The sequence below is a fragment of the Gopherus flavomarginatus genome, chromosome 2, assembly GCF_025201925.1.
Source record: "Gopherus flavomarginatus isolate rGopFla2 chromosome 2, rGopFla2.mat.asm, whole genome shotgun sequence".
In the NCBI taxonomy this organism is placed as follows: Eukaryota; Metazoa; Chordata; order Testudines; family Testudinidae; genus Gopherus; species Gopherus flavomarginatus.
This window is the reverse complement of record NC_066618.1, coordinates 43797037-43823373: the sequence shown is the minus strand read 5'-3', so window position 1 is coordinate 43823373 and position 26337 is coordinate 43797037. Positions and strand designations below refer to the sequence as shown.

The 26337-nt window shown below is 43.0% G+C and overlaps 3 protein-coding genes across 8 annotated transcripts in view; 1 reads left to right on the top strand and 2 right to left on the bottom strand.

The window, feature by feature from the left end:
* The window catches only part of CROT (carnitine O-octanoyltransferase), a 41374-nt gene extending 39359 nt beyond the window's left edge, over positions 1 to 2015 (bottom strand). For 4 of the 5 annotated variants that reach the window (XR_007772526.1, XM_050939565.1, XM_050939569.1 and 1 more), the window contains exon 1: positions 1478 to 1667. The gene's annotated coding sequence lies outside the window, so the exon portion shown is untranslated. Of the gene's footprint in view, positions 1 to 1477; positions 1668 to 1921 lie in introns of those variants that run through there. The other variant, XM_050939568.1, reaches the window with a different exon arrangement.
* Positions 661 to 24237, top strand: OLAH (oleoyl-ACP hydrolase). Of its 2 annotated transcripts, none has more exons than XM_050939673.1 (7): positions 661 to 1237; positions 17293 to 17423; positions 19194 to 19332; positions 21775 to 21874; positions 22981 to 23150; positions 23534 to 23616; positions 23858 to 24237. In XM_050939673.1, the coding sequence occupies exons 2-7, from the start codon at positions 17294 to 17296 to the stop codon at positions 23989 to 23991; spliced, it is 756 nt and encodes a 251-aa protein (XP_050795630.1). In that variant the 5' UTR covers positions 661 to 1237; position 17293; the 3' UTR covers positions 23992 to 24237. The 2 variants fall into 2 exon arrangements, with proteins under 2 accessions (XP_050795630.1, XP_050795629.1); XM_050939672.1 differs by lacking the exon at positions 661 to 1237 and adding an exon at positions 10678 to 10798.
* The window catches only part of ACBD7 (acyl-CoA binding domain containing 7), a 17530-nt gene continuing 15177 nt past the window's right edge, over positions 23985 to 26337 (bottom strand). The window contains exons 2-4 of the mRNA XM_050939701.1: positions 25329 to 25446; positions 25112 to 25174; positions 23985 to 25024 (exon numbers count right to left, since the gene is read on the bottom strand). Of these exons, the coding sequence (XP_050795658.1) occupies positions 24951 to 25024; positions 25112 to 25174; positions 25329 to 25446 (255 nt within the window). The 3' untranslated portion in view covers positions 23985 to 24950. The remainder of the gene's footprint in view (positions 25025 to 25111; positions 25175 to 25328; positions 25447 to 26337) is intronic.

Here is a 26337-nt window from a genome sequence, read left to right as displayed (position 1 = left end):
CCCACCAATCAGTGCCTCCTGCCTGCCGCGATCAGCTGTTCCGCGGTCCACAGGAGGTTCTGCAGGGGCAGAGAGAAAAGTGAAGGCATGGCACGCTCAGGGGAAGGGGTGGAGTGAGGGCAGGGCCTGGGGCAGAGCAGGGGGTTGAGCATTGAACACTCCCTGGCACATTGGAAAGTTAGCATCTATAGCTCCAGCCCCGGAGTCAGTGTCTATGCAAGAAGCCACATATTAATCTATGAAAAGCCGCATGCATCTCCGGAGCCACAGGATGGCCACCCCAGTCCAGTGGGTGCTTTTGTAATGAATTATGTAAGCAGTAAAATTTTAGAGCTAGAAATATATTCTGGGAAAAATGGAAAGCATCTAGTACTTACCCTTTGCGTTCATAATTCATATTAGTCCATTTACAGTCAGATATTAATTGTTCATTACTGATTTCTGCAATTTTACAGACTAAACACCATCCATAACATTTTATGTTTGATTTTTAAAAACAAGGTATTGTTTTTAAAATGTGCACATAACAAATACCTCTTTTCTATAACCTTTGTACTACTATAATTCCTTTATTATAGTGTTACATCACACTTAGGCTTGGTTGACACTATCAGGATTTTCCACACCGGATGGATTACCTATGTGGATGGGACACACCCTCCCATGGGCATAAGTAGTGTCTTCACGAAAATGAAAACAACGAGGAGTCCTGTGGCACCTTAAACACTAACAGATGTATTTGGGCATAAGCTTTCCTGGGTAAAAAACCCAGCACTTCAGCTGCATGGTGTGAAAATTACAAATGCAGGCATTAGCATCAGGCTATCCCCGATACTTCACTGAAGAGCTACAGCCGCATAGTTGCAGCTTTTTCACTGCAGACAAACGCTTAGACTGTGACTGTGGCCCGCTCCTTGTATCAGTCTGTAAACACCAGGCAAACTTAAGCACGGAACAAACAAGGATTCATGCTCAACGGGGCCTCAGCCTGGGCTGGGTGCAGGACAGGGGCGTGCAGACAGGCAGCGGGGAGGTGACTTCTGCCTCCCTCAGTTTAGGCCGAGTGCTCCTGGGGCTCAGGCCAGCCAGACGAGCTCCCCCGGCCCTGGGGTAGTTTAGCGGGGGCAGCTGTGGGCGAGGTGCTGGGAGATCCGGGCAGGTTGGGGGAGTTTCTACGAGCTCTGCCCCAGGCGTTGTTTGGGGCACGGCCCCCGGCCTAGGCACACGGTGCTGACGGGTGAGTACGTGCAGTCAGCTCGCTATGCCCCGGCCTGGCCTTTCGGGCACCCAGGCCCCCTCCCCGGGGCCCATCCCGCGCTGCAAGTGGCAGCCGTGCCCGAGGGACGTCCGGCCTCGCCCCCCTGCAGCAGCCGCCAGCTCGGGCAGCCCTACCGGCGGGAACAGCGAACGGGGCTGCAGCGCCCCGGGCAAGGGGCTGACACCCCGTCCCCCCCAGCGGGCCCACCACGGAGCTCACCTCGCCCCTGCACGCCCACCGCCGCCAGCCTCGGCCCGCCCGCCCGCAGCAGCAGTAACGCGGAGCGCAGTAGCCGCAAGCACCGCCGAGGCCTCGCCCTGTTCAGACCAGGCGAAGCGGGCGGGAGGCCGGGCCCCGCGGCCTGGGCAGGGACGTGAGTGAGACACGCGTCCCTACAGCGCCGCCCTCGGCTACCGGCGGGAACGTGTCACAGCCCCAGTCGGCTCCTGGCCCCGCTCAGTCCCCCCCGCACACACACCGACCCCGCCCACCCCACGGGAACCCCTCCCCGCACCCACCCCATGGACCCCCCGCACACACACCGACTCCACTCACCCCACGGGAACTCCCCCCCCCACCCCACGCTAGGCTGTTTAAAGCACTGGGGAGGGAGAGCTTTAACGTTGGCTGTGTACTGGCCCTCACCGGCAGCCACTTTCTTACCAGAATGTTGTACTGGTTTACTTTCACCTCTGCTCAGTATCTGTTCTGTCACATAGCCTGTCAAAACCCAGCTTTTTATTCAAGCCCTGTGTACAATGTGGAAGTGGGGTGGGGCTGGAACATGTGACAGCATATTGCTTAAGAACACAGCGTCAGGTCAGTGAGTCCCAGCACCTTAAAAACAGGCGGATGATTGCAGGTCCCTAGCCTCTATTCCTCAGAGGGTGGAGATGGATTGCAGGAGAGTGATCACTTGATCATCACCTGTTAGGTTCACTCCCTCTGAGACACCTGGCACCGGCCACTGTTGGTAGACAGGATACTGGGCTGGATGGATCTTTGGTCTGACCCCATATGGCTGTTCTTATTTAGGGAAATCCCAGACTTACTTTGTTGCGGAGTCAGGTGAAACCCAGCTCTTGAGATATATATAAGCACATGGAGGAGAGGAAAGTGATAAGGAACAGTCAACATGGATTCACCAAGGGCAGGTCATGCATCACCAATCTGATTGCCTTATATGATGAGATAACTGGCTCTGTGGATATGGGGCAAGCAACTGATGTGATATATCTTGACTTTAGCAAAGCTTTTGATATGGCCTCCCACAGTATTCTTGCCAGCAAGACCTCCTGAGGTCTCTTCCAGCCCTAATATTGTATAATTCCTATTATTTAACAAATAACACTGGTCTACAATTTTTGAGAAGTCGTCTGCTTCAGAGATAAAATGTGATATTTATTATGTATTTTGATGTGCTGAATTCAAATATGACAATTAAAACAATTGATTGGCTACTGTTTCTAAGATATTTAAGTTTTTACATTTTATGTCTATGTATATTGTGTAGTAGAGTTTTAATCATAAATTGTAAACCTAGGTCTTTTCATGTGTTTATGGTTGCTTTACATGATAATATTTCACCTGTCCTGTTTATGTAACACTTTAAAAATCAGCAAAAGGGTTATATAAATAAAATGTATTATGAAACAAAAGGCAAAAAACTATTATGTACATAGTTTAGTCCTATTCAGTGTCTACTCAGCGCTTCTTGGCTTGTCTCTTGTATTCATTAAATGGAGCATCTCTTGTCACTGTCCAGCAATAGTCTGCAAGCATTGATGGGCTCCATTTGCCCTGATAGCCTGCCAGGAGATTCCACTGCTGTAGTCTGGAGCCCAACAGCTCTGCCTTACTCTTGGGTAGTTCCAAATCCCTGACAAGGTCATTCAGTTCACCTTGTGTTATGAAGTGTGGTTCAGAGGAGGAGGATGGGAGAAAATGTGGGTCCTGTGACATTGATGGTTCAGGACCAGAAGTTTCATCCTCTTCCTCGTCTGACTCAAGTGAGAATGTTTCTGGTGCATCAGGAACTGGCAGTCCTTCTCAGTGGGGTACTGGGGGTATAGCTGATGGAATGTTTGGATAATGCACAGTCCACTTTTTCTTCTTTGACACACCTTTCCCAACTGGAGGCACCATGCAGAAGTAACAGTTGCTGGTATGATCTGTTGGATCTCTCCAAATCATTGGCACTGCAAAAGGCATAGATTTCCCTTTCCTGTTCAACCACTGGCGAAGATTTGTTGCACAAGTGATGCAGCAAATGTGTGGGGCCCACCTCTTGTCCTGATCTCCAATTTTGCAGCCAAAATAAAGGTGATAGGCTTTCTTAACCATAGTGGTTATACTGCGCTTTTGTGATGCAAAAGTCACTTCGCCACAAACATAGCAGAAGTTATCTGCACTGTTCACACAAGTACGAGGCATCTCTGCTCACTTTGGCTAAACAGAAATGTGTCCCTTTGCAAAATCAAACACTGACAAATAAGAGAGCACGACACTGTATGATTTCTAGAGCTGATATAGGGCAATTTGTTCAGCAGAGTGATGTAAAGTTCGTTATGATTGCATCATCCATGACTTCTAGGAATAACAATGATGCAATTCATATCATGTATGACGCAATACCAGCTTCAGATTGCATCATTCATTGTTTTGCCTAAAAAGCAAGTACTGTCCAAACCCAGTCATAGATTTATTCATAGATCCAGTCAAAGATGTATTTTAGTCATTTCTGGTTTAAATTGAGATCCCTTCCCTTTATAACTCGCTTATCCTCCGCCATTCCCAAGTCAAGGGTTGTATATACTGACCCAATAGCACATCTTGAAAACTAGAGCCAATCAACAATTCTAAGCATCATTTTCATTCTCAGTGACCCAGAATTAGTAAAGCTGGACTACATTTATTTCAGAAGCATTTTGGCTGTAGAGCAATGTAATTAATTAGAGAGACAAGGTGGGTGAGGTAATATCTTTTATTGGCCCAACTTCTGTTGCTGAAGAGAAGAACTTTTGAACCACACAGAGCTCTTCTTCAGGTCAGACATGGCTTCAAGTACTCTGCATACAAATAATTAATTAGTCATATTAATTTTTATCAGGTTCAACTGCATTAATCTGATGAAAACTCTAATCTTACGTTGAGGTATTTTTAAATAAGTTTGGCCTTTGAATAAGGAACTGGGTATAAGGAACCACTGCAGCCTCCTTCTGGAGGCCGAGATCCTCACACCATGAGCAGAGTGAGTGAGCCAGAATGTGTGAGCAGGGGTGCCCAATTGGGTGAATGGGGCTAGGTGTGTGTGAAGGGTCCTCATGAGCTGAGTGGGGTTTGGGGTGTATGGGAGGGAGTGGTTCCTGTGGGGTGAGCAGGGCTGTGGGGGAGAGGGGTTCCCATGGGGCTAGTGGGGGTGTCTGAATGGGGTGGGTGTGGCCAGGTGTGTGTGCAGGCGGGTCCCCGTGGGGTGAGGGGATCCAGGGCATGTGTGCGGGGCCGGGTGTGTGTACAAGATGGGTCCCCGTATGGTGAACGGGGCTGAGGAGTCTGTGCGGGGGTGGTCCCTGTGGTGTGAGCAAGGCCTGGGTGTGTGTGTGGGGTCCCTGTGGGGTGAACGAGGCCTGGACATGTGTGCGGGGGGGTCCCCGTGGGGTGAATGGGGTCAAGGCATGCGTGAGGGGGGGTCCCTGTGGGGTGAGCGAGGGCTGGGCATGTATGCGAGGGGGTCCCTGTGGGGTGAGTGAGGTCAGGACATGCGGGGGGGGGCGGGTCCCTGTGGGATGAGTGAGGCCTGGACATGTATGGGGGGGGGGTCCCCTTGGGGTGAGCAGGGTCAGGGCATGTGTGTGGGGGGTGTCCCTGTGGGATGAGCGAGGCCTGGGCATGTATCTGGGGGTCCCCATGGGGGAGCAAGGCCTGGGCGCGCATGTGTGTGTGTGAGGTCCTCATGGTGTGAGTGAGGCCTGGAAGTGTGTCTGTATTGGGGGTCCCCATGGGGTGAGCAAGACCATGGCATGTGTGCAGGGGGGATTCCCGTGGGGTCAGTGGAGCCAGGACGTTTGCCCGGGGGGGGCGGGGTCCCTGTGAGGTGAGCGAGGCTGGAGTGTGTGTTCGAGGGGTTCCCCATAGGGTGAGTGAGGCCAGGGCATGTGTGCGAGGGCGGTCCCCATGGGGTGAGCGAGGCCAGGGCATGTGTGTGGGTGGGTGGGTCTCTGTTGTTAGCTATCAGCTATATATTCTTGGGGAACCTGGGCGTAGGGTGTGTGTTCATCTGATTCTGGGGCTGGAAGAACGCAGCCCTGGGGCACATAGGTCCTGCAGGATAGCTCCATTGGGAGGGAACTTGCAGAAGGGAGAAGTAGAGCTCCACATGAGAACATCTAAGTGACACAAGCATTGATAGTACATTGATAGAATTACAGAACCGCCACACGCCCCCCCCCAAAGAGTAACCCTAATAAATGTGTACCTCAAAGTAACAGGCAAATCTGGTAAGAAACTGGTGGAGAATGTGAACAACACATGACCCTAATCACATGGTACTTGTTGAGTAGTTGCTGTGGAGTGGGGAAACTGAGGCACAGACCTGAGCAAACTCTCTCTTCCTTTTTCAGACTAAGCTCCTTTAGCAAGGTCTGTGTTTATCATTTAGCTAGTTATAGAGGTATAAAAGAAAGAATCAAAATCACTGTCTACCTGTGTGAGGGCCTTCTCTTGCGGTGACAATCTGAGGCCCCATTCTTAAGCTAAGGCCTTTGGCTAAGCAGTGGGAGCAGCCATAAGCTGGAAAGCATATAGTCACATCATCACATATTTCAAACCAGTCATATTGAAATAAGGCAATCTAGGGCTGTTAGGAAGGTGATCCGATCTGTCATCGCCAGCTAAAGGGACGAGCTAGAAGATGTAAAAGAAAATTTAGTTTGATAGTTTTGTGTTTGATAAGAACTCACTGATCAATAGACACAGCTGGAAAACCCTTATGTCTGTATAGATGTAGTTGTGAAATCCTCACTTCTGTATTGTTTTGTCATTATAGTTCCCACTTTGCTATTGTTTATTTGCCTGGTCTCTGTCTGGTTCTGTGATTGTTTCTGTCTGCTGTATAATTGATTTTGCTGGGTGTAAACTAATTAAGGTGGTGGGATATAATTGATTAGCTAATCATGTTACAATATGTTAGGATTGGTTAGGTAAATTTCAGTAAAATGATTGGTTAAGGTATAGCTGAGAATATTGCTATATAAATTAGGGGCAAACAGGAAGTAAGTTGGGATTCAAAAATAAGGAAAAAGGAACTTGGATTTAACTTGCTGGAAGTTCACCCCAATAAACATGTAATTGTTTGTGCCTTTGGACTTGGGGTATTGTTGCTCTCTGTTCACGCGAGAAGGACCAGGGAAGTGGTAGGGTGAAGGAATATTCTCTCTAACAGTCCCTCTCTCATAGAATATTTGGTAATGTCTTGTAACTTTTAAGTTAAGAATCGTGCTTAGAATAACTGTAGGACCGTGCAATAAGGACTTGAGTTGTGCCTTAAAAGTAAAGATTTGAGCGCAGCACTGTGATTGTGTGAAAGGGCTTTTGGCAGGGATCATTAGTGAGATAAGGGAAGTAGAGATGGCTGGAAAAAAAACCCTTGGCTGCTCACTTGAGACAGGAGAAAACCAACAGGTTAGAGACATAGGTAATGAAGAAGGGGAAATGCCCCTGGGAAAGGGGGTGCTTTAGGGGTGAGAATCCCCTGATTGAAGCAAGTCTGAGTTTTGAACAATATTGCACAACCTTTAAGCCATGAGGTAGCGCAAAGGATGCGGCTGCTTCATGGGCATTACTGTATGCATGTTTGGACATGGCTGAAATGGTAAAGGGAAGGCAGGAACCGGAGCTGGAGAAAAAAGCAGTTACAACAGCGTTTGAACAAGTATGAAATATTTGGGTGTGAATTTACAGCAGAAAAACTTAAAATGGTGACTGTACTTAGAAATATGCAAGAGGAGAGAGACATGGCCAGCAGGGATGCAGAACAATATAGGAAAGAATCAACATACACAAAAATTTTGTTAGAAGAAGCAAGAGCAGCAACTCGCTTCCCAGTAGATGAGAATAAGGCAGCAGCAAACCATCAGAAATGTGAGGCAGAGATTAGTAAATTGCGTGCCCAATTTAGCACCCATAAGGGGGTGGTAGCGGCTGTAAGGTTGAGAGAAGATTGTGATTTGGCATCCCCTGGGAAAATAAAGAGACCCCCTGATGCTGACCCCCAAACCCTGTTCAATCCCAATTGGCCACACATGCATAACGTCGCTCCTGTTTCCACAAGGGAGGTTAAACCATAGTGGCAGGAGCCAATCTTCCCATGATGGAGCTGGTCACGGACATAGTAAGATGGTCTCCTAGTCAGGCCAAGGTTATTTTCGAGAGACTGGGGCCACTGAACCGTGTCACTGCCATGGCATGGCTGACTTGCATTTGGCAAATGTACTCCTCTGCTGATGGCATGGTCTTAACCCAGTTGGCTCAGTTATCTGCCTCTCCTTATGATGCAGATGGTCTGGACATAGGCAAAGGTTCTTGGGAGCGGACTGCTGCTGGACCCCAGAAGTGGATGATAAGTGCTCTCAAAATATTACTGCCTGCTTCTTTCCTCAAGAAACTATATATAATGGAAAAGCAGAAACCAGGAGTGGCCTCTGAAGCTTACCGAATTCGAAAAAAGATGCTGGCAGCTCTCTCTGATTCATTACTCCAGACAGAAGAGAATGGGATTATCACTTCCCGTTATCAGGGACCTGAATTAGTACAGAACACTTATGCAGGACTAAATTCTCAGACAAAAATGACCATGGGGGCTGTGGATATAGAACACCTAACCTGTAATGAACTAGTGGCAAAAATCAAACAGGCAGGGAGATTTGCTGAGAGAGACTGGTGTCTTAAATGGATAAATCAGCAAAAAGACTACCTCAGAGCCAGTACAGGCTGTCACATTCGCAACTAATGGTCCTCACCCTGCCAGTAGCCCTCTCAATTATAATCCCCCTACCTCCCAAAACCCTGGGCAGCTCCAACCCAAGGAGACCCTTAGGCCTTGTCTGCACTACGACTTTATACCGCATTTAGCACCCTTAAACCGAATTAACCCTGCACCTGTCCACACAATGAAGCCCTAGGTTCTGCAGGATAACTCTACTGGGAGGGAACCTGCAGAAGGGAGAAGAAGAGCTCTGTATGGAAACGCAAGTGACACAAGCAGTACATTGATTGAATTAAAGAACACCGCCTCCCCAAGAAGAGTAATCCTAATAAATGAGCCCATCCCAAAGTAACGGGAAAATCTGGTAAAAGTCGGGAGCTCCGGGGGTCCCCCTGCCTCCTGCAGCAGCCAGGAGCAGTGGGGGTCCTTCTTGCTGCCTGCAGTGCCTGGGAGTGGCAGGTATTGCCCCTGCCGCTCATAGCAGCCAGGATTTCTGGGGGTCCCCTCTGCCACCCACAGAGGCAGAGAACTCCAGGTGTCCTCCTGCCGCCCATGGCAGATGGGAACTGTGGGAGTCTGCCTGCAGAGGCAGGGGCCCCTGTAGCTTCCAGCCGGCGCTGGCTGAAGTCACGGAGGTCTTTGGAAGTCACAGATTCTGTGACTTGCGTGACTAAATTGCAGCCTTAATTGTGATCGCTGGCATTTGTCATGTTTAAGGTTATGTGGGTGTGACCAAAAGCACTCCTATATTCACAGCCTGTACACTCTTGTAATAATCTTTGTACAAAATATGCCAGGTGAGCTATCATTTGAAAACTAATATCTCATTGGTCAATAATATCATGGTGAAATGTATGTAGCAATAGTATGTGTAAAGTTATGAAATCCCCCTATATGATGATGTTAGTACGTGATGAAAACCACACAGCCCTGCCTGGGCAAGAGTTGGTAAACAGGTCTATCCTAAGCAAAGGAGTGTGTGTTTGCCTCATGTTAAGCTGTGTAGAACATGAGTACCAACCTCAGGGCAGACTGCAGGCAAAACTATCAGTTGAGACTAGTCAGTCAATTCATACTCCCTTGGATCAGACACCTACAAAAGGTAGGTGTAGTTTAATAAATTCCCTACTGTTCCCAGAATAAAAGCACTCTAAATAATACCCTATAGAAATGGTTCACTCCCTACCTCCTGTGTATTAGCTGTTTGAAACCAACATTTGCTCAGTATTAGCAGCCACTGCCAAAGTTTATCCATTCCTGCTCCTGTCTCCATGGAAACTGAAATAGCTGGTAGAAATGGGGTAGAGGCTTTAATATAATAACCTTCTTGATTTTGCTTCTGTCAGTCTGATACAGGAATAGCAGGTGGCGGTCAGGAGAAGGCTGGGGCTCTCTTGTGGATATCAGCTGTGCTTGTTGGCTGGGGTTTTCCATAATGTGCAAGTTCCTAAACTCCATAGAGTATTGAATTTCCTAGAAGTGCTGGAGAGAAATGTAGGGAGAATAATGGAAAAACTCTTACACATTTTAAAACAAACAAAACAGATATTGGTTAAAATAATTAAACTTGGCTGCCTTAAGTCAAGCATCAAAATCCACAGCCGCTTGACCATTTTGACCATTAATTTTAAATGTTCTTACACTAAAATTCTTCTTCTTTGTTGTCTTCATTTATTTCTTACATAGTTACAGTGAAAAGAAAAAAATATAAAATCAGTAACAGAAATGAAGTTCTAACAGCAACTTGTATTTCTGAGATGATTATTGGCTTTTGGCCATTAGCCACATCACATACTGGAAAATATGAGATTATTACATATAAATTTAGGGCATTACTGCTAGTTCTCTTTATTGCACTGTTTCAGCACCTGGATGATATATGTTGTAATTTCCTTGTTAACTAAAAGCAGCAAAGAATCCTGTGGCACCTTATAGACTAACAGATGTTTTGGAGCATGAGCTTTCGTGGGTGAATACACGCATCTGACAAAGTGGGTATTCACCCACAAAAGCTCATGCTCCAAAACGTCTGTTAGTCTATAAGGTGCCACAGGATTCTTTGCTGCTTTTACAGATCCAGACTAACACGGCTACCCCTCTGATACTTGTTAACTAAAGATATTATTTTACTTAAATCATGTGACAGTCTTCTATATTATTATCTCTGTGTATGTAATGTGTACTTTTAAAATACCTTGGATTAAGACCAAATTATGATTCTGACCCCCGTATATCTCTGTCATGTGCTTCATGTTATGTGGGTCACTCCACATTTGTTTGCTATTTGAGGATGCTCTGCTTTTCCATCCCTTGTTGCATTCCCATTTGTGGTGCCGTCTGTGAGCATTCTGCTCCTCCCCTGCACTACCTAGACAATATTTAAAGAGAAGTGCAGTGTCACCTGAACACCATTTCCCTCTCTTCCTGGGTAGGCTAATCTTGCTCCAACTGCTTGTCCGCGCACCTCTGGGCTTGTTGCTGCTTCATACTGCACACTGAAAATAAAGGAAATCCCCAGGCTGCAGTGTACAGGCATTCAAGTCATCTTGCTAATTGAGGTAGGATCGGGTTAAGGGAAACCAGAGGGTGACAAATCTGTGAAATGACTGAGCAGAAGGCAGAGAGCAGGGTGAAAGCCCATGACTGGAAGATTTATCTGAAGTGTCTAGTATTGCAATGGTAAGACAGCGGAAGGACTCTGACTAATGTGGTGTCTTAATCACATGTGAACTGAGTGCCAGGGGCAGCACAACTTCAATCAGTTGGAAGAAGAGGCATGTTCCCGTTTGTCTGCAGGAGAGGATAGTGGCTGATCGTTGGGGCTGGAGTGAGGAGTTTCCCTGAAGGAGGAGACACAGTTGTGGGGGTATGTGATCAGTCTGGGGGGAGGTTGAAGTAGTGTCCCCTTCAGGAGGTGATGATTGGGAGAGGCAATCAGTTGGGAGGCTGAAGGAGGTAGCAACTACTCTGGTTTCTTTATATGAAAGTAGAATAAATAATACCAAATATGCAGGTATGTGCATTTAATGCAGAAAGATCCCAGGGGACTTTCCCGGCATGTATCTTCCAGTAGTTAGCTGTGCAGTAGCTATTCTGTAGCCTACAGCAGCAGTTTGTATCTCCCTGACACCCAGCTAATATTTTATTTCTGTTAACTTTCTCTTGGCTTTGCCTTTTTCTGGTTCCTGTTGAGGTAGCCCATCCTCAGAAATAGTAATGGAAAAGAATTAATACTCTTGTCAATTTAAACATACATGAAAGTCAAGATAACTGAGGCCTTCTGTCACACTCTGGGCAGATTTTTCCATTGCCATGTGTTCAAGGTGGATATAAAATGCCACCATTTTGATTTGGGTGCACTTGGTGAAAATGTAAATGTCTGCATGAGTTGCACATGGTGCAATGCCATGGACAAGCAAGATCTGTGTATATCAGATTGTATTAACAGTTTCAACAAATTAGAAATTGAATTTTGGTTTGCCATGTTATAACCTCTTTACTATTCAGTTGTCATAAACATTAATATGAGCAAAGCTTAAGTCCAAATGTTTGTGGGAAATAATTTTGGGCCTTTAATAGCTATACAATTATTGTCTCTGGTAATGAGGAAGTAAGGTAGCAGCCATCTTACAGGTTTTTTTGTCTGAATGGTTTGTGGGTGGAAGAGGAAACATGGTAAGAAAGAAGGACAGAACTGAGGGGAGAATAAAAGAAGAAAGACTGACATGGAGAGATGGAGAAAGGGGAATATGGGAACTGGAAGAAACAGGGAGGAGATGAAGGAAAGACAAAGAAGGAAGAGAATGATGGAAACAAGAATGGGAAGACTCAGTCCCCAGGGAGAAGATCTCACAGGTAACCACTTCTGTGAGAGGCAGTTGATATCCTCAGGGAAAAGGGTATTTGGCACTGTGCACTCCATTGCACTTGTCTAGCTCCAGGCCCTGATGAAGGATGCTGCCCCTCAACAGCAACGGCAGGCATGGCACCTGGTCTGAGGGAAGCAGTGTAGATCCTCAGAGGAGGGAGAACATACTGCAGGCAAGGCCCCGCTTTATCCTGTGTTGTCAGAGGAAAGCTGGCTGCTGTTCTTTCAGAGTTCAATTGGGGCTGCTAAGAGTAGAGGACCCTGGAGGAAGAAACGCCTTCGGTGGGAGACAGCCTTTTTACTTTGATGAGACAGCCATCAAGGGTGAAAACAGTCCTCCTCCTCCATCAACATACCTTCCTGCCTAGTGGGGAATGCTGTTGCCTCACACCTGGAAGCCTCCTTTCCCTGAGGTGATCCAGGTCACAATCGTCCTCTTCTGCCTCTTCCTCCTTGGAGTCGGAGCATGCTAGCCAAGTGTGCAGGAAACACACTGTGTTTTTGTTAGGTTGCTCGTCTATAAATCATTTATGACATCTAATCTTCCTTTCAGACCCCTGTTGAGTGGAACTTCAAAAGAGATGATTATGAGGATGTTCCACCCCCAAAAATGTCTTCTTGTATTTTCCTTTTTAAGGCAGCGTGGCCACCACCGTAATTTTTCCCCACTGCCAGTGTGTGTTTTTCTACAGTGTGTTATAGAAACATAGTTGACTGATAGCTGGGCTTTGCATAAAAGGCAGTGACAGGATGACAAAGGATGATAAAATCTTTACACACAAACCCAAATGGCTGCCTCCTTCTACATACAGGGTGCATGTCAGGTAATCAACTGTGGATGCTGAAGAACACTATCATTATATGGACAAAAGTCTGTCACATCCCTTGTATTTATTTTAAATGACAAAGGTGCTAGACTGTCTGCTTGTCCCAGGCACTAGTGCAAAATCAACTGGTAGTTCTTTATAGCAGCCAGCTGTGGCCTGCATGCCAGGTTGTGAAAATGAAGCTCTGATGCTTGTGACTTCACAAGAACTGCTCTCTACCAGTATCCCTGGAGGGTGCAAAACATGCCTTTTTAGGAGGACCCCCTTCTCCCTCTCCAGTCACTTGCAGTCTCTTGTTGGTGAATTTCAGGGGGGCAAACAAGGCCTATGAAGCACTTAGGTCCCATTCAAGCTCTAATTTTACAGTTTAAATGGAATTTAAGAGTTGTGCAAGCCCTATTATGCAGGGGCTAAATTTTCATCCTGTGTGAACTGATGTTCAGCAGTGATACACCTCTACCCCAATATAACGCTGTCCATGGGAGCCAAAAAATCTTACCGTGTTATAGGTGAAACCACAATATATCGAACTTGCTTTGATCCGCCGGAGTGTGCAGCCCTACCTCCCCCTCCCATCCCCCGGAGCGCTGCTTTACTGTGTTGTATCCGAATTTGTGTTATATCGGGTCGTGTTATATTGGGGTAGAGGTGTAGTTACAGAGTACAATGCTGAAGATCAGAAAACTAAAAATTCTTGTGATTAGTTGTGGCGTAAGGCACTACTCACCACTATTAAGGTCAGCAGAATCTAGCCCTTGATATTGTAGTAACATAATTGCTTGCATTAAGTTTTTTTTGCATTTTGTTCTCTCAGCTCAGAACAAATACATTGGCTTTTTATGTTTTAAGCATCCTTTTACTGATATTTGAATATAAATCAAATATATTTGATTTCAAAAATTGATCTTCAATCTCCCTTTTCTCGGTTGTCTTATAAAAATTAAATCTCTTTCCTTTCCTAATGGATAGTGTGCATGGGCTATCTTCATTTACTGGGCTTTATACTTGAATATGTTGTGCACTACATTCCCTGTGTGGGTTAGCGTCAGCCACTTGCTGAGTGTATTCAGTAAGGCACATTTCTTTTATATTCCTTAGAAAGAGAGACGTGCACTCTCTTTCTCACACACACTCACATACAGAGTTAACATATTGTTAAGATTGCTACAGCAAGTAGAAAAGGTGTTTAAAATATATTAAGAACATTTACAGTTAGTACAGCCCAAGGGTGAAATGTATGGAAATGATTTTGATAGACAGTCTAATACCCTTGCATTTCCCCGGTGTCCTATGTGTCTGGTTACTCTAAGTGAAGCCTTATGTACTTTAATTAGGGTGACCAGATGTCCCGATTTTATAGGGACAGTCCCAATATTTGGGGCTTTTTCATATATAGACTCCTATTATCCCCCACCCCAGTCCTGATTTTTCTGGTCACCCTAACTTTAGTAGAACTAGCAGCAGAGCAGCACAAACCAGCCAACTAGGATTCCATCACAGTATGCAGCCAGTCACTCCAGAGTCAAAATTACACTAATGACCTGCCAAATTGCAGATCTCAAACTGTGATCCAATTGCTTTATGGGAGAAGGCTAGAAGGAACTTAGAATGCCTTTGTTTACTTAACTGACACCGATCATTAGTTCATAAATGCTGGCAATACGGTGCAGAATGGAAGCAAATCATGTTGGGGTGGGTTTACTGCACAACAGAATGGCTCAAGACAAAATGCTGAGAGCTTAAGAAAACAGTCAGAAAGTACTGTTATTGAATATAATAGCTCCCATAGTTTAGAATAATAGCAATAAAGAGATAGATGAGTTTGGCATGATCATGAGGCTTTGGTCTTACTCATCACTCTTTGTTCCCACCTTTGTAAAGAACGTACAGATCTTTGGATGAAAGATTATTATTGGATTATTATTTAAAACCTCAGAAACCCAGTGTGAGGAGGAGACTAGTAATAGCCCTATTTCACTGCTGGAGGAATAGGTACAGATAGGACTAGTGACTTGCCCCAAAACCACACAGCAAGTCAGTGGCAGCGCTGAGATGGGCTCTCAGGAATTCCTGCTTGCTGCACCCTGAGCATATATGAAGCCTTTAATCACTGGAAGAGTCTGAGTCTTTGAAACAACATTTATGCCAGAATAAGGAATGCTGTGCATAATAGTTTGGTTTAAAAGATGACAGCAGTTCAGGCTAGTTCCCCTTGCGACTGAATGAGTTTGCCCATCCAAATTGGAATCTCTGTAGATAGGGGTGGGTGTGTTAGTTGTTTTCTGATTAGAAGCCATATGCTTCCATAATGCTTCACAAACCTAAAAAAAGGTCCCAGTCCCATGGATCTTACAGTCTAGCAAAACAGAGAAGCAAAGACTTTCTAAACCACTATGTCGGCAGTGAGATGACAAAACAGGAAGAGGGGAAAATGTGTTTAAATTGATTTTTATGCTTGTTTGTTATAGCTTTGTTTTGTTTTAAATCCATTCAGGAATTGTGGGGGGGGGCATGGATTGTAATTTATTATTTGTGTGGACAAGGGCCAGCACAATGGGACCCAACCTGGTGGAGGCTTTTAGGAGCTACTGTAGTGTGAAAGTTAAAAAGTGTAGGAGTGACAATAGAGGCCACCCAAACAGAGATTAGTGGTGGAATTACAAAGAAGTGTGGGTTGGAGGTGGAGAGTGAGGTTTTTCAAGTGTGCGTAGAGGAGTGAGGCTGTTCCAAATATCAGAGTTTGATGAATTCTCTGCTTTCCAAAGCAGCTTCAGCAGGCTGCAGAATATGGGACCTTTAACATCTTGTCATCTGATTGCTGTCTGTGTCCCTCTCACACTTCAGTTCTAACATTATAGCAACTGATATGCCTTCCAAATCATTAGAATCAGAGATTCAAGTTGACCTGAAAATGTTTTTTAATTGCTCTTGTGCCCTTTTAAATTTCTCAAGGGTGTAGAAAGAAGGCTAAAACATTTTGTCAGTATATTCCCTGCTTAATTTTTACCTTAGAAATATCAGAATTAAGTCTGATCTTTCCTGATTTTTGGTGGAAGGCTCATTAAGAGTTTTCAAATCTGGACTGGGAGCTCTTTCACCTCTTAAATCATTAGGCCAGGCAGTGCTGAATTTTTAACTTTCTTCCAAGTGCTTATTTGACACAGAAGATGAATAAGTGTTAAGAAAGGGAACAAAAGGCAAAGTTTTAAATAATCTGACTAAAATCACTTCCCAGCTCAATTTTTCGGCTTTCAGTTAATTGTCTCTTGTAATGTCATAATTGCACCAGTTCTTCATTCTTCCATAAAAATTCAGAGCAGACAAGGCAAGCAGAAAATAAAATTTTTAAAATCCTTTCCCCCAAAATCTCAGTCAACCAAAACCACAGAAAACAAATCAAACAAAAAAAATTTTTTTTCACCATAAAGCAACATAAAAAAGCATGACCCCAATTATTTTTCATTTGGTGATTTTTCAGCTTAACATCTCATTACTTACCTAAGCTATGAACACTCTAACAGACCAGTATAAATACTTTTGGAACCAGGTTGATCAATGTGTCTGAGTGTAAGTTAATCTTTACTACCCTTTGGTATTTGCTAAGCATATATACCATAGGCCTGATCAGTAGACTTTGGACTGTGAAAGGTGATGGATGTGCTTGTTTTCCCCTTCAGCAAGGTAGGGAAGTAAACAAACAATTGTTGTCACTTGCCGTAGTTATTAAATTAATCTTCATATTCATTCATTAGCTGAGACTTGCAATTGACAACTATTTTAGAGAAATCATCAACCACTGAACAAAGCTTATAAAGATGTCAGTGGGCCAACCAGTAGAAATGATTTAACAAAAACTTTTTCTACTTTCATCTTGTTATCAAGACTTGGAATAGAAAACAGAAGACTGAGAGGAAAAAATATGGTGATGTTGATTTCACTTCTAGTAGAGGCTAATCTGTATCCATCCCTAAGAAATGAAAGCTTGCAAATGTATTGTTTTGATTTGGACTTTCAAATAATCGTTTAGAGATTCCAGTTTGGATTTCCAATTTGTATCGATGTGATTTTTCTTTTTCACCAATGCTACAGGTTATTTTAATAGGACACAACTTCCTGTAGAAATAGGCAATCGAGAAATTAAGATGGTCTTCTCCTCTCTCTTGCACCTTGACAAGTGCTTTAGGATCAGCCTGCTGGAATTTTTTTTTTAAAATAAAAGGACTTTTTTTTACAGTGCTAGCAGTTTTGACAATAGAAAATATGTCTGTTTCAAACTAAATGAAGTCTAGAACTACACTCAAAAAAACCCCAAAAACCACAGAACAAATGAATGACATTTATTTTTGTTTTCCTCAAGAATGGAGAAGGTTGTTGCTTGTCCATACAGAAGGCCTAATGCGCTTTGTAGGCTGATTTGCTTCCCCTGGGCTGGAAGTGGCGCTACCCATTTTGCACAATGGGGGAAACACTTTGACAACTCAACAGAAGGTCAGTAATTTTTGTGTATGACAAGTACAGTTTAATAAAGATGGGCCAGCTAGATAGGATACTAACATGCAGAGTAGAAAGATTTTAAACAGAATATTCTCAGCCCTGGTAAAGAGAGCTGAGTTATCTTTCCAATAATGTTCTTACCATGGCTCCCTCCTGCAAAGTGCTTAATACCTCCATTGGGATGTTGAGTTCCCTCAACTCCTATGCCACCACAAAGCAGGTTCCAAGTTCCTGGGTTCAAAACATGAATATATCTACCTTCAATTAAATTTCTTTCTCAAAATTAACACAGGCTTGACTGTTTTAGAAACAGATCTGTTAAATGGATCAGCAATATAGGAACATGTTTGATTATATTTAAAAAAATGTACATGCAGCAAAACTGCTCAAAAAGGAACATTTAAAAATTGATTTCAGTATGCTGGGAAGCTGCAGACCCTTTTCCTGTGCAGAATGAATTGCAGTTAGCTACACTTCTCTGCATGATTCTACATTCCCTATACCAAAACCAATGTCACACAATGGCTTTGTAACAGTAAAATGGCATTTTGTTACGGAGTGAAGTAATTCCCATGGCTATCATGTTATATCAGCTCTGGAAAAGGTTCATACTTGCACTGTTTGAAGGGGAGAAGCCATGGCTATTTTCCAGTCCTTTCACAAAGAAAAGAGAATAATCTGGCATTACATGAGAGCATTAGCATTAAAATAAAACCAGTCCCCTAAACTCTGAATACCTCCAGTGAATTGCTGTGCCAGTCACATCCAATTTTCCTTGAAGTAAAAAAAAGTCTTCTGTTTAGACGGAAATACTTCCAGAAAAGCTACTTGGAGAGGGGGCCCTCAGAACAATTGCAGCTACTGTTGAGTAAAATTCAGAGAGCAGCATGCACTTTCAGAACTGTCTTAACTGTGCTCAGAAAAGTTATAAAAGGCCTGACCCTGTATTTTTATCCTGCTACCTATTGTATTATGTGGTGGCTTATTTTAAGTACAACACTTTTAGTTCTTGGTGTGTGTGACCCCCCTGCTTCCATGTGACCTTTGAAGGACACGTCCTATGAACAGAAGAATGAAAAAACAGTAACATTTTTACAATCTATCCCATTGTTCAGTTGCCATATACAACAGTGGGGTAAAAATGCAGGGATGATCCTTTGATGACCAAGCTTCTGAAAGGAACATACAACCATGTCAATAAATACCACAATTCCAAATTCTACTATGAGTAATAAATGAAAAGCCTGCAAAGAAAAAAAGATTGCAGTAAAGGGTGTGCAAAAGAATTGCCAATAGAGTTTAGGATTCTAACAAGATGGTATTTTATAGAGAACATTCATTCCAGTTATTCTTCAACTAAAATGCTGATTATTATATATTATTTATATTACAATAATACCTAGAAGCCCCACCTAAGGTCAGGGGCTTATGTGCTGGGGTGCTGCCAAGAGCCCTAGTAAGAAACAGTCCCTGCCCCAAAGATCTTACAATCCAAATAAACTGGGCAAATAATAGTTGGGAATAAAAAAATTAATACCAAGCTCTTGAGTGAAGCCCACAGGGTTAAAATTTCGACCACAGGGTTAAAATTTCACCTAATCTTTATCGTCACTAATGTAAAAACCTTCCTTTATGTAACTGACTGTTAATATTTGCTTTCTGCAGAATAAATAAAAACTGTGTGGTTTAATTTCTGTTTTAGTAATCTAAAGGCATGAATTTTAGAGTGACCTGAAATGACTATAATTTTCTTTTCCCCTCTAGTTTATTCTATAAAGCTTCCTGGAAGAGGATCTCGTGTTAATGAACCTTTTGCAAAAGACATGAAAACTATCGTTAATGACATTACTAGTGTTTTGCTTCAAGACTTGGAAGAGAAACCTTTTGCATTATTTGGTCACAGGTAAAAAAATCTTTTTAAATATGTGGCAAAGGAGCCTAAAATCTGTGACTAGATACTTAGGCTTTATCTACACTGGCAATTTTGTTGTTAAAACTTTTGTCATTTGGGGTGTGAAAAAACAACAAAAGTTATACCGACAAAAAGCACCAGTGTAGAAAGCGCTTTGTTGGCGGGAGCCACGCTCCCAGCTATGAAACTATTGCCCCGTGTTGGAGGTGATTTTATTTTGATAAAGAGCAGGTACACAATGCACTTTACAACGGTGTGGCTACAGCGGCACAGCTGTGCCCTTGTAAGGTGCACAGTGTAGACAGTCACTTCCTTAGCTCTTTCCCCCAAGGCAGAGTGCTGGACTGGCTGAAACAGAATCATAGGGTAGATCTACCCTTACAAGTGCTAGAGCAGCACATTTGTAGACACTAGAACTATGAAAGAGTTTTTTCCTTTGTGACTGATATTCAATTTGTGATCCACTCCTTTCCTGGAGTACTACCATCTAGCCAGTTATTCTTTATTATGTATTTGTTCAATATCCTCTTGTTGAAACTAAGTACTGTGCTTATTTATTACCTAGACTCTGACCTCCCCTTTTTTATAAGGAATGGTGGCTAAACTGGGTGCACTTCATGAGCATATGCATGGAAGGAGACTATTTGATATATACCAATCCAGTTGGGGCTGTGGTATAGCCAAGTGGTATGTAGTGTCTGTCATTTCTGTGAACGGTCTGATGTTACCAGTAGAAAAATCTGCTCAGTACTTTTGAAACCATCAACCACAAGGAGCTGTTTGTCCTACTAGGATTGTTCCAGAGCAGATCTACTTGCAGATGTGGAGCTTGGGTGATTACACACTTATCCTGAAATCACTTCTATATGGATTCTAGTGGTCATCAATTATCTTTGTTGTTCAGTGTACAAGTGGAGCCACTCAGTGAACTGATATGATACCCACCCTGAGATATCTGCAGTATGCCCAGATCTACAGTACTGTTTCCCTGCAACAGAGTAGTGCCTTTCCTGCCTAGCTGAGTTTGCAAGGATGGATGTGGGACAAGTGGATGAGGCTCAGTGCACATAAGACTGAGCTATTGCTTCTATATAGTGGAAAACTTCTGGAGTATATTTCTTCTTCAGTAGCTCTCTCTCTTAATGGGATTTACAGAACTGGATTCATGACTGAGCAGTCAGTTATGACCATAAGAGGAATATGGAGGCCCATATTGGAGGGGGAAGATTAAAAGTACCTTTTTCCATTTTCAAAATATTGGAAGTTTACTTGTTCTGAATGGGGAGATCTCTCCCTAGTAATCCACACCTTTGTGTTTTACTGCAAGGAACTGCTTTGGGATATCCTTGAAAGCCAACTGTCAGCAAGTATATATTACAGAATTTATGTCTGTCAAAGCACATATAACATAAAGCCTTAACTAATAAATGACCACTCTCTGGGCTGCACAGTGTTCAGCCTTATCTCTGAGAGTGACATGTGAAACAAACAGAATTGGAACTGCCCACTGTCTCACCTTGCAGGCCAGATCCTCTGCTGGTGTACACTGGCACAGTGCCATTGTGGCAGAGTACTTTCAGTCAACAACCTGTCTTTAGAATGCCTGCCACAACACAGGCCAAAGTACATCCGTGGCACTAATGTGTGTGTGTGGGGGGGGGGTAAGTTCTGAGATCTGTTTGCTTATGACCATGATCTCTCTCTAGTATTTATATGGCCCCCAACATTGTAGAACTTCATAATCTTTACTCTACTCAACCTCACAATATCCCTGTGAGTCACGGACATGCTACTTGCCCCATTTTACAGAGGAGGAATGAACACACGGGGAGACTAAATGACTAGGTCAAGATCACAATGTAAGTCTGTGGCAGAGCAGGGACTTGTGCTCAGGCTAAGCTAATGCCCTAACCACTGGACCATCCTTTCACTGTTGCTTTTTTGAAATTCTTGTTGTTTATGTATATCAGTCAGGGTCAGAACCTTTCAGGTACAGATACCTTCTAAATAAGTGTATTAGTGTAATAATCATTACTTAGATTATGACTGTTTACTTTTAATAGTAATGTCGCTGCTTACACTAATAATGGAAGACCAAATGGATTTTGAAGGTTACTTAGTTTTCAAGGAATATTCAAAACATTCATTCATATTGTAAGCAAAGAGGAACAGTGAAAGAAGCAAAAGTGCTGTACTAGGTCTGATCTGCAATCTGATTTCTCTTTTACATGGGAATTGACTAACATCATTACTCATTAAAGTTACTTCTCGTAATTAGAGACCTATAACACACTGCATCAACCATTTTATGGTTTCTAAGAATGTTTACCACAGCAACTGCACCTTACTAGAGTTGGGATTCTAACTGTGTTTAAATGTGTCCTGCAAGATACGATTTTAGTCAGATTAATTTGGATTCTCTTTGAAATGCAGTTTTGGATCATATGTTAGTTTTGCGGTTGCAGTACACTTGAAAGAAAAATATGGATTACAACCAGTGCATCTTTTTGTATCAAGCGCAAGTCCCCCACATGTAAGTGATATAATCTTTGATAATATGAAATAAAATAGTATTTAGCTATACAACCATCATGTATAAAGTACTTGCTTTGGCCTTCCAAAGTGCAGCTGACTCTACCCTAGCATGCAGAGTTTAGTAAAGTCTATAGAGAAAAGACAACCACTGCACATGAGGATTCATGCACATATATTCCATTATCTGTGGGGAGCTTAAATTGAGGTTGTTAGAGCATCTCACATTACCCGTTACGGTGACGTACTTACTAGTCAGACAGGCATCCAGGCAAAACCCAGCACACCCTTCCTCCCAGAAATGGAAGGGTACATCACCCTCCTAACACATAGCACCCTCTCCTGGACCTCCTGCTCAGTCCTTGGTACCTTTGCCCTCTCCTTAATTCCCAACCCCATTCTTTGGTGGCTTTACCTCTTTCCTCACCACTCCTGAGTTCCTGGTGGTTCTGCCACTCTTCTCAGGGGACCAGCAAGGATTTGGCTATTTTCCCCATGCTGCTGCTTCTCATGCACCACCTACTGCATCTCCCTCCAGGCCATTTAGAAACAGTGTTTTTGGATGACGTCTCATCCCTCCAAGAAAACAAGATTTCCTGCAAGGTTTCTGGGCCTGGGAGTCCCTCAAGCACCACTGCAGCTGAATTTATGTCCACAGTTCCGCTTCACTTTCTGATAAAGACATTATTTTGGTAGTTTGGTTTCAGCATTTAGAATAAAAAATTCACACCAAAAATTGAATAGCTTTTATATTTCTGTCTCCCTCACAAGCTATATTTTCAGAAACTATTGTCTAGCAGCAAGAGACAGACACAAAGCTTTAGCAATGATTTTTGTTATAATCCACCGAATAACCAGTACACTGTGTTCTACAGAAGTGTTAGGGCAGCCTCTTTTCCACTCCAAGATTATCATCTCTATAAAGATTATGTGACTGCTGAAACCATCAGCCACTAAATCATAATGCAACTATTATATTGGGGACAGGGGAAAACACTACAGGTTAGATGTTCTTTAAGGTTCTTTCCTAAGACTTAAATCTTTTAGACACAATTGTTTACATTGTATTTTATGAAACACTTAATATATTTTATATGATGCTTTCAGACAACATTTTGTTATCCTCTCTACACGGTAAAAGACCAAAACGAAGAAGAAATTATCAAATTGATACAGTCTCTTGGAGGTATTCCTCCTGAGTTTCTGCAGAACAAAAATATTATGAAACACTTCATTCCTGCATTAAGAGCAGATATCGCAGTTATTCAGTCCTTTCTGTAAGTAGTACAGTTTTATAGTATATTCTGAGACTAAGACTATTGATTCATAATCTAAAATAGAACATTCACCTATACTGAGACCTATCACACAAGGATTCCCATTTTTGTCCCTGAATCTTTGTTTCCATGATAAAAGCATTTGTGTAATAGAAACAACAGCATAATTAAAGATCCAGCCTAGAATCTTAAAGGTAGAACAACTCCTTCTCCTTCAGTTCTTCCCCATCCCTTTATAGTAAGTAAATAGCAGGTTGCATTCTGTACTAAAGAGTACATTGGCAAAGTGTTTTATTATGTTTTAGAGGGGGAAAAGAAAGGTATTTTGTGTGTGGAGGGGGAACATAGAGTGGAAAGATTTAAGCTCTCCTTTATATTCACAGCTTTGAGGAACAGGTAATGGATGGTCTCTCTTGTGACCTTACATGCTTTGGTGGGTCTGAAGATTTGCCATTTGATTTAGAAGGTAAATAGCAGCATGCTTTGCCTCTAATATTTAGCTGTACTTCTGTTGAATCAGATTAATGAGCAGCTCTGTCCATAATCTCATTTTAATCAATATGGAAATATGAAGGATTCTTGCAGTATACGAGCCAGAATGATTCGTAAGGAATTAGAAAGATTTCAATAATCTTGAAATAAGTTATGTAAAACAATTACAAGAGCTGATATTTCTCTCATGCTTTACATATTTAATTCTCTTTCAGCATGGAAAGATGTAATAAGTGGAGATACCACTATTCACAAGCTTCCTGGAGGACACTTTTATCTGCTGGACCCTGCTAATGAAATTTTCATGATAGACTATATGAAAAAATGTATAGAAACTGCTGATCTCTGAGTATTTGTCTTTATTTTGCTGGGGGAGAGGTCAAAGATTAGTCCAAAACAGTAAATAATACAAAACATTTTTTATACAAATTTACAACTACCACAGTGACAAAGTAAGCAACTTTCTGTAGCAACAGGGCTAACAGTTGATGTATTAATACAGGTGCATCCTACAGCCAAAGGTTTTTCCAGGATATAATTTATGACGATACTTAGGAAAATTCTGATTCTTAAAAATAAACAGCCAGTACATTAATTTGCTTTCCTGTGGTGGTTAGAGTTTGGGGCTGGTGGGAGGATGGTAGGCTAAAAGCATTGCAAAGCTAGTATGTTGGGCTTCAGTGGCTTCCCTCTGCCTTTACCATAGCTTAAAGCATCTATGCAAGAATAAGTTCCGTCGGGGTGGGAGGGACCCAAAGTTATTTCCCTTTAAAATGTAGTTTTTCTACACCAGCATTTCTCTGACTGTAACAGAAGGGAGATATATTTGTGCAAGTACATTTATTCATTATTGGATCCAGGAAGTAACTAATATTTCCTTTAAATCGGCACTCTTTGAGACCTCATCAGCCTGACTCAACTATCGTAAAAACGACTCTTCTTTTTCTTTCTTTTTCAATCCCTCTCCCTGTACCCCATTACATCTTTTGGAAAAAAAGACAGGTAAGTAGTTTTGTCTTCAGGAGGAATTTGATCTTTCTGCCTCTTAAAAAAAAGGGAAAAAAGAGACTGTTTAAAACCTTAAATAAATCTTGTAGGTGAAAATGTTTCTAAAATAAGTACAGTTAGTGTCTTAAGAAGTACAGTGCATGTGTAAATACTACCTTGTAGGTGAATAGCTCATGTTGGTAAATCTTAGTGTCAAACTAAACACGAAAATGTTAGTATTGCATTTTTTTCCTCAAAAGAGTTAGTTCATTAGCTACTGAAAAGTTAACTAATTATTTATGGCAATTATTGTAGAGTATTTTAGATCCCATATTTTTCTATCATCTCTCTTGCTTTAGAAATATAGGCAGTCATGGCGTCCTCCTTTGATAAACCTGCAAAGGAAAATAGTACTCATTACCTTTCCTTATCTGGTATTCTATAACACTGATTACTTAGTGTAGACTTAATGGTAAAAACACCTTTTTTAACGTTCCATGCTTCCCATTTGGCTTTGGCTTTCAAATCTAGCATTCCTGGACACTCTATTGAAAAAAAAACAAAAAAATCCCACAAACATTTGTTGATTGTTGTTATACCATACCTAAAGATTGTTTAGTTTTAGTAAATTTACAGAATTAAATATGTGTGTCATGGTGGTGGCAGGGTTATGCGTACACACACACACACACACAGTACCAGTATCAATGTCTCCAACAGTAGACTGTTTGTAGAGTCCATATAGTTCCTTCAGCTCATCATCACTTGGCCTCGTTTTTAATTTTTTTACATCTTCTGCAGCACTGTCGAAATCAGCCTGAAGATGGAGGGGGGGGGGGAAATCAAACAATGTAGTATTAGACATTTTAATCCCTATGTTGCGTGTTTTAGGCTTTGTAGCATCCTCATAAATTTACTAACTGCTTCCCCATCATCAGTGATACATAAAGGTAAATGCCTCTCAATACTTTCCTAATCAAATTATACTTGGCGGGAAATTTGGCCAGCTTGGCTGATAAATCAACACTTAAAAATATCCAACACTCTCCTCCCAAAAGAGAATACATATTTTTTACAGCTAAATAATTGGAGCCACATACAGCATAATTGGTGAAATGGAATGTCACAGGTATGATCATGCAAGCTGCTTATAACTCTATGAACTATAGGTCTTTTGTATCCAGAGTCTGAGGGTATGTCTACATCTACAATTTTGCAGCACTGGTTGTTACAGCTGTATTAGTACAGCTGTATAGGGCCAGCGCTGCAGAGTGGCCACACTTACAGCAACCAGCGCTGCAAGTGGTGTTAGATGTGGCCACACTGCAGCGCTGTTGGGCGGCTTCAAGGGGGGTTCGGGGACGCGAGAGCAAACCGGGGAAGGAGACCAGCTTCCCCGTGGTTTGCTCTCGCGTTCCCCGAACCCCCCTGCAAACCGCAGGGAAGGAGACCTGCTTGCACGGGGGTTCGGGGAATGCGAGAGCAAACCGGGGAAGGAGACCAGCTTCCCCGCGGTTTGCTCTCGCGTTCCCCGAACCCCCCTGCAAACCGCAGGGAAGGAGACCTGCTTGCACAGGGGTTCGGGGAACGCGAGAGCAAACCAGGGAAGGAGACCAGCTTCCCCGCGGTTTGCTCTCGCGTTCCCCGAACCCCTCTGCAAACCGCAGGGAAGGAGACCTGCTTGCACGGGGGTTCGGGGAACGCGAGA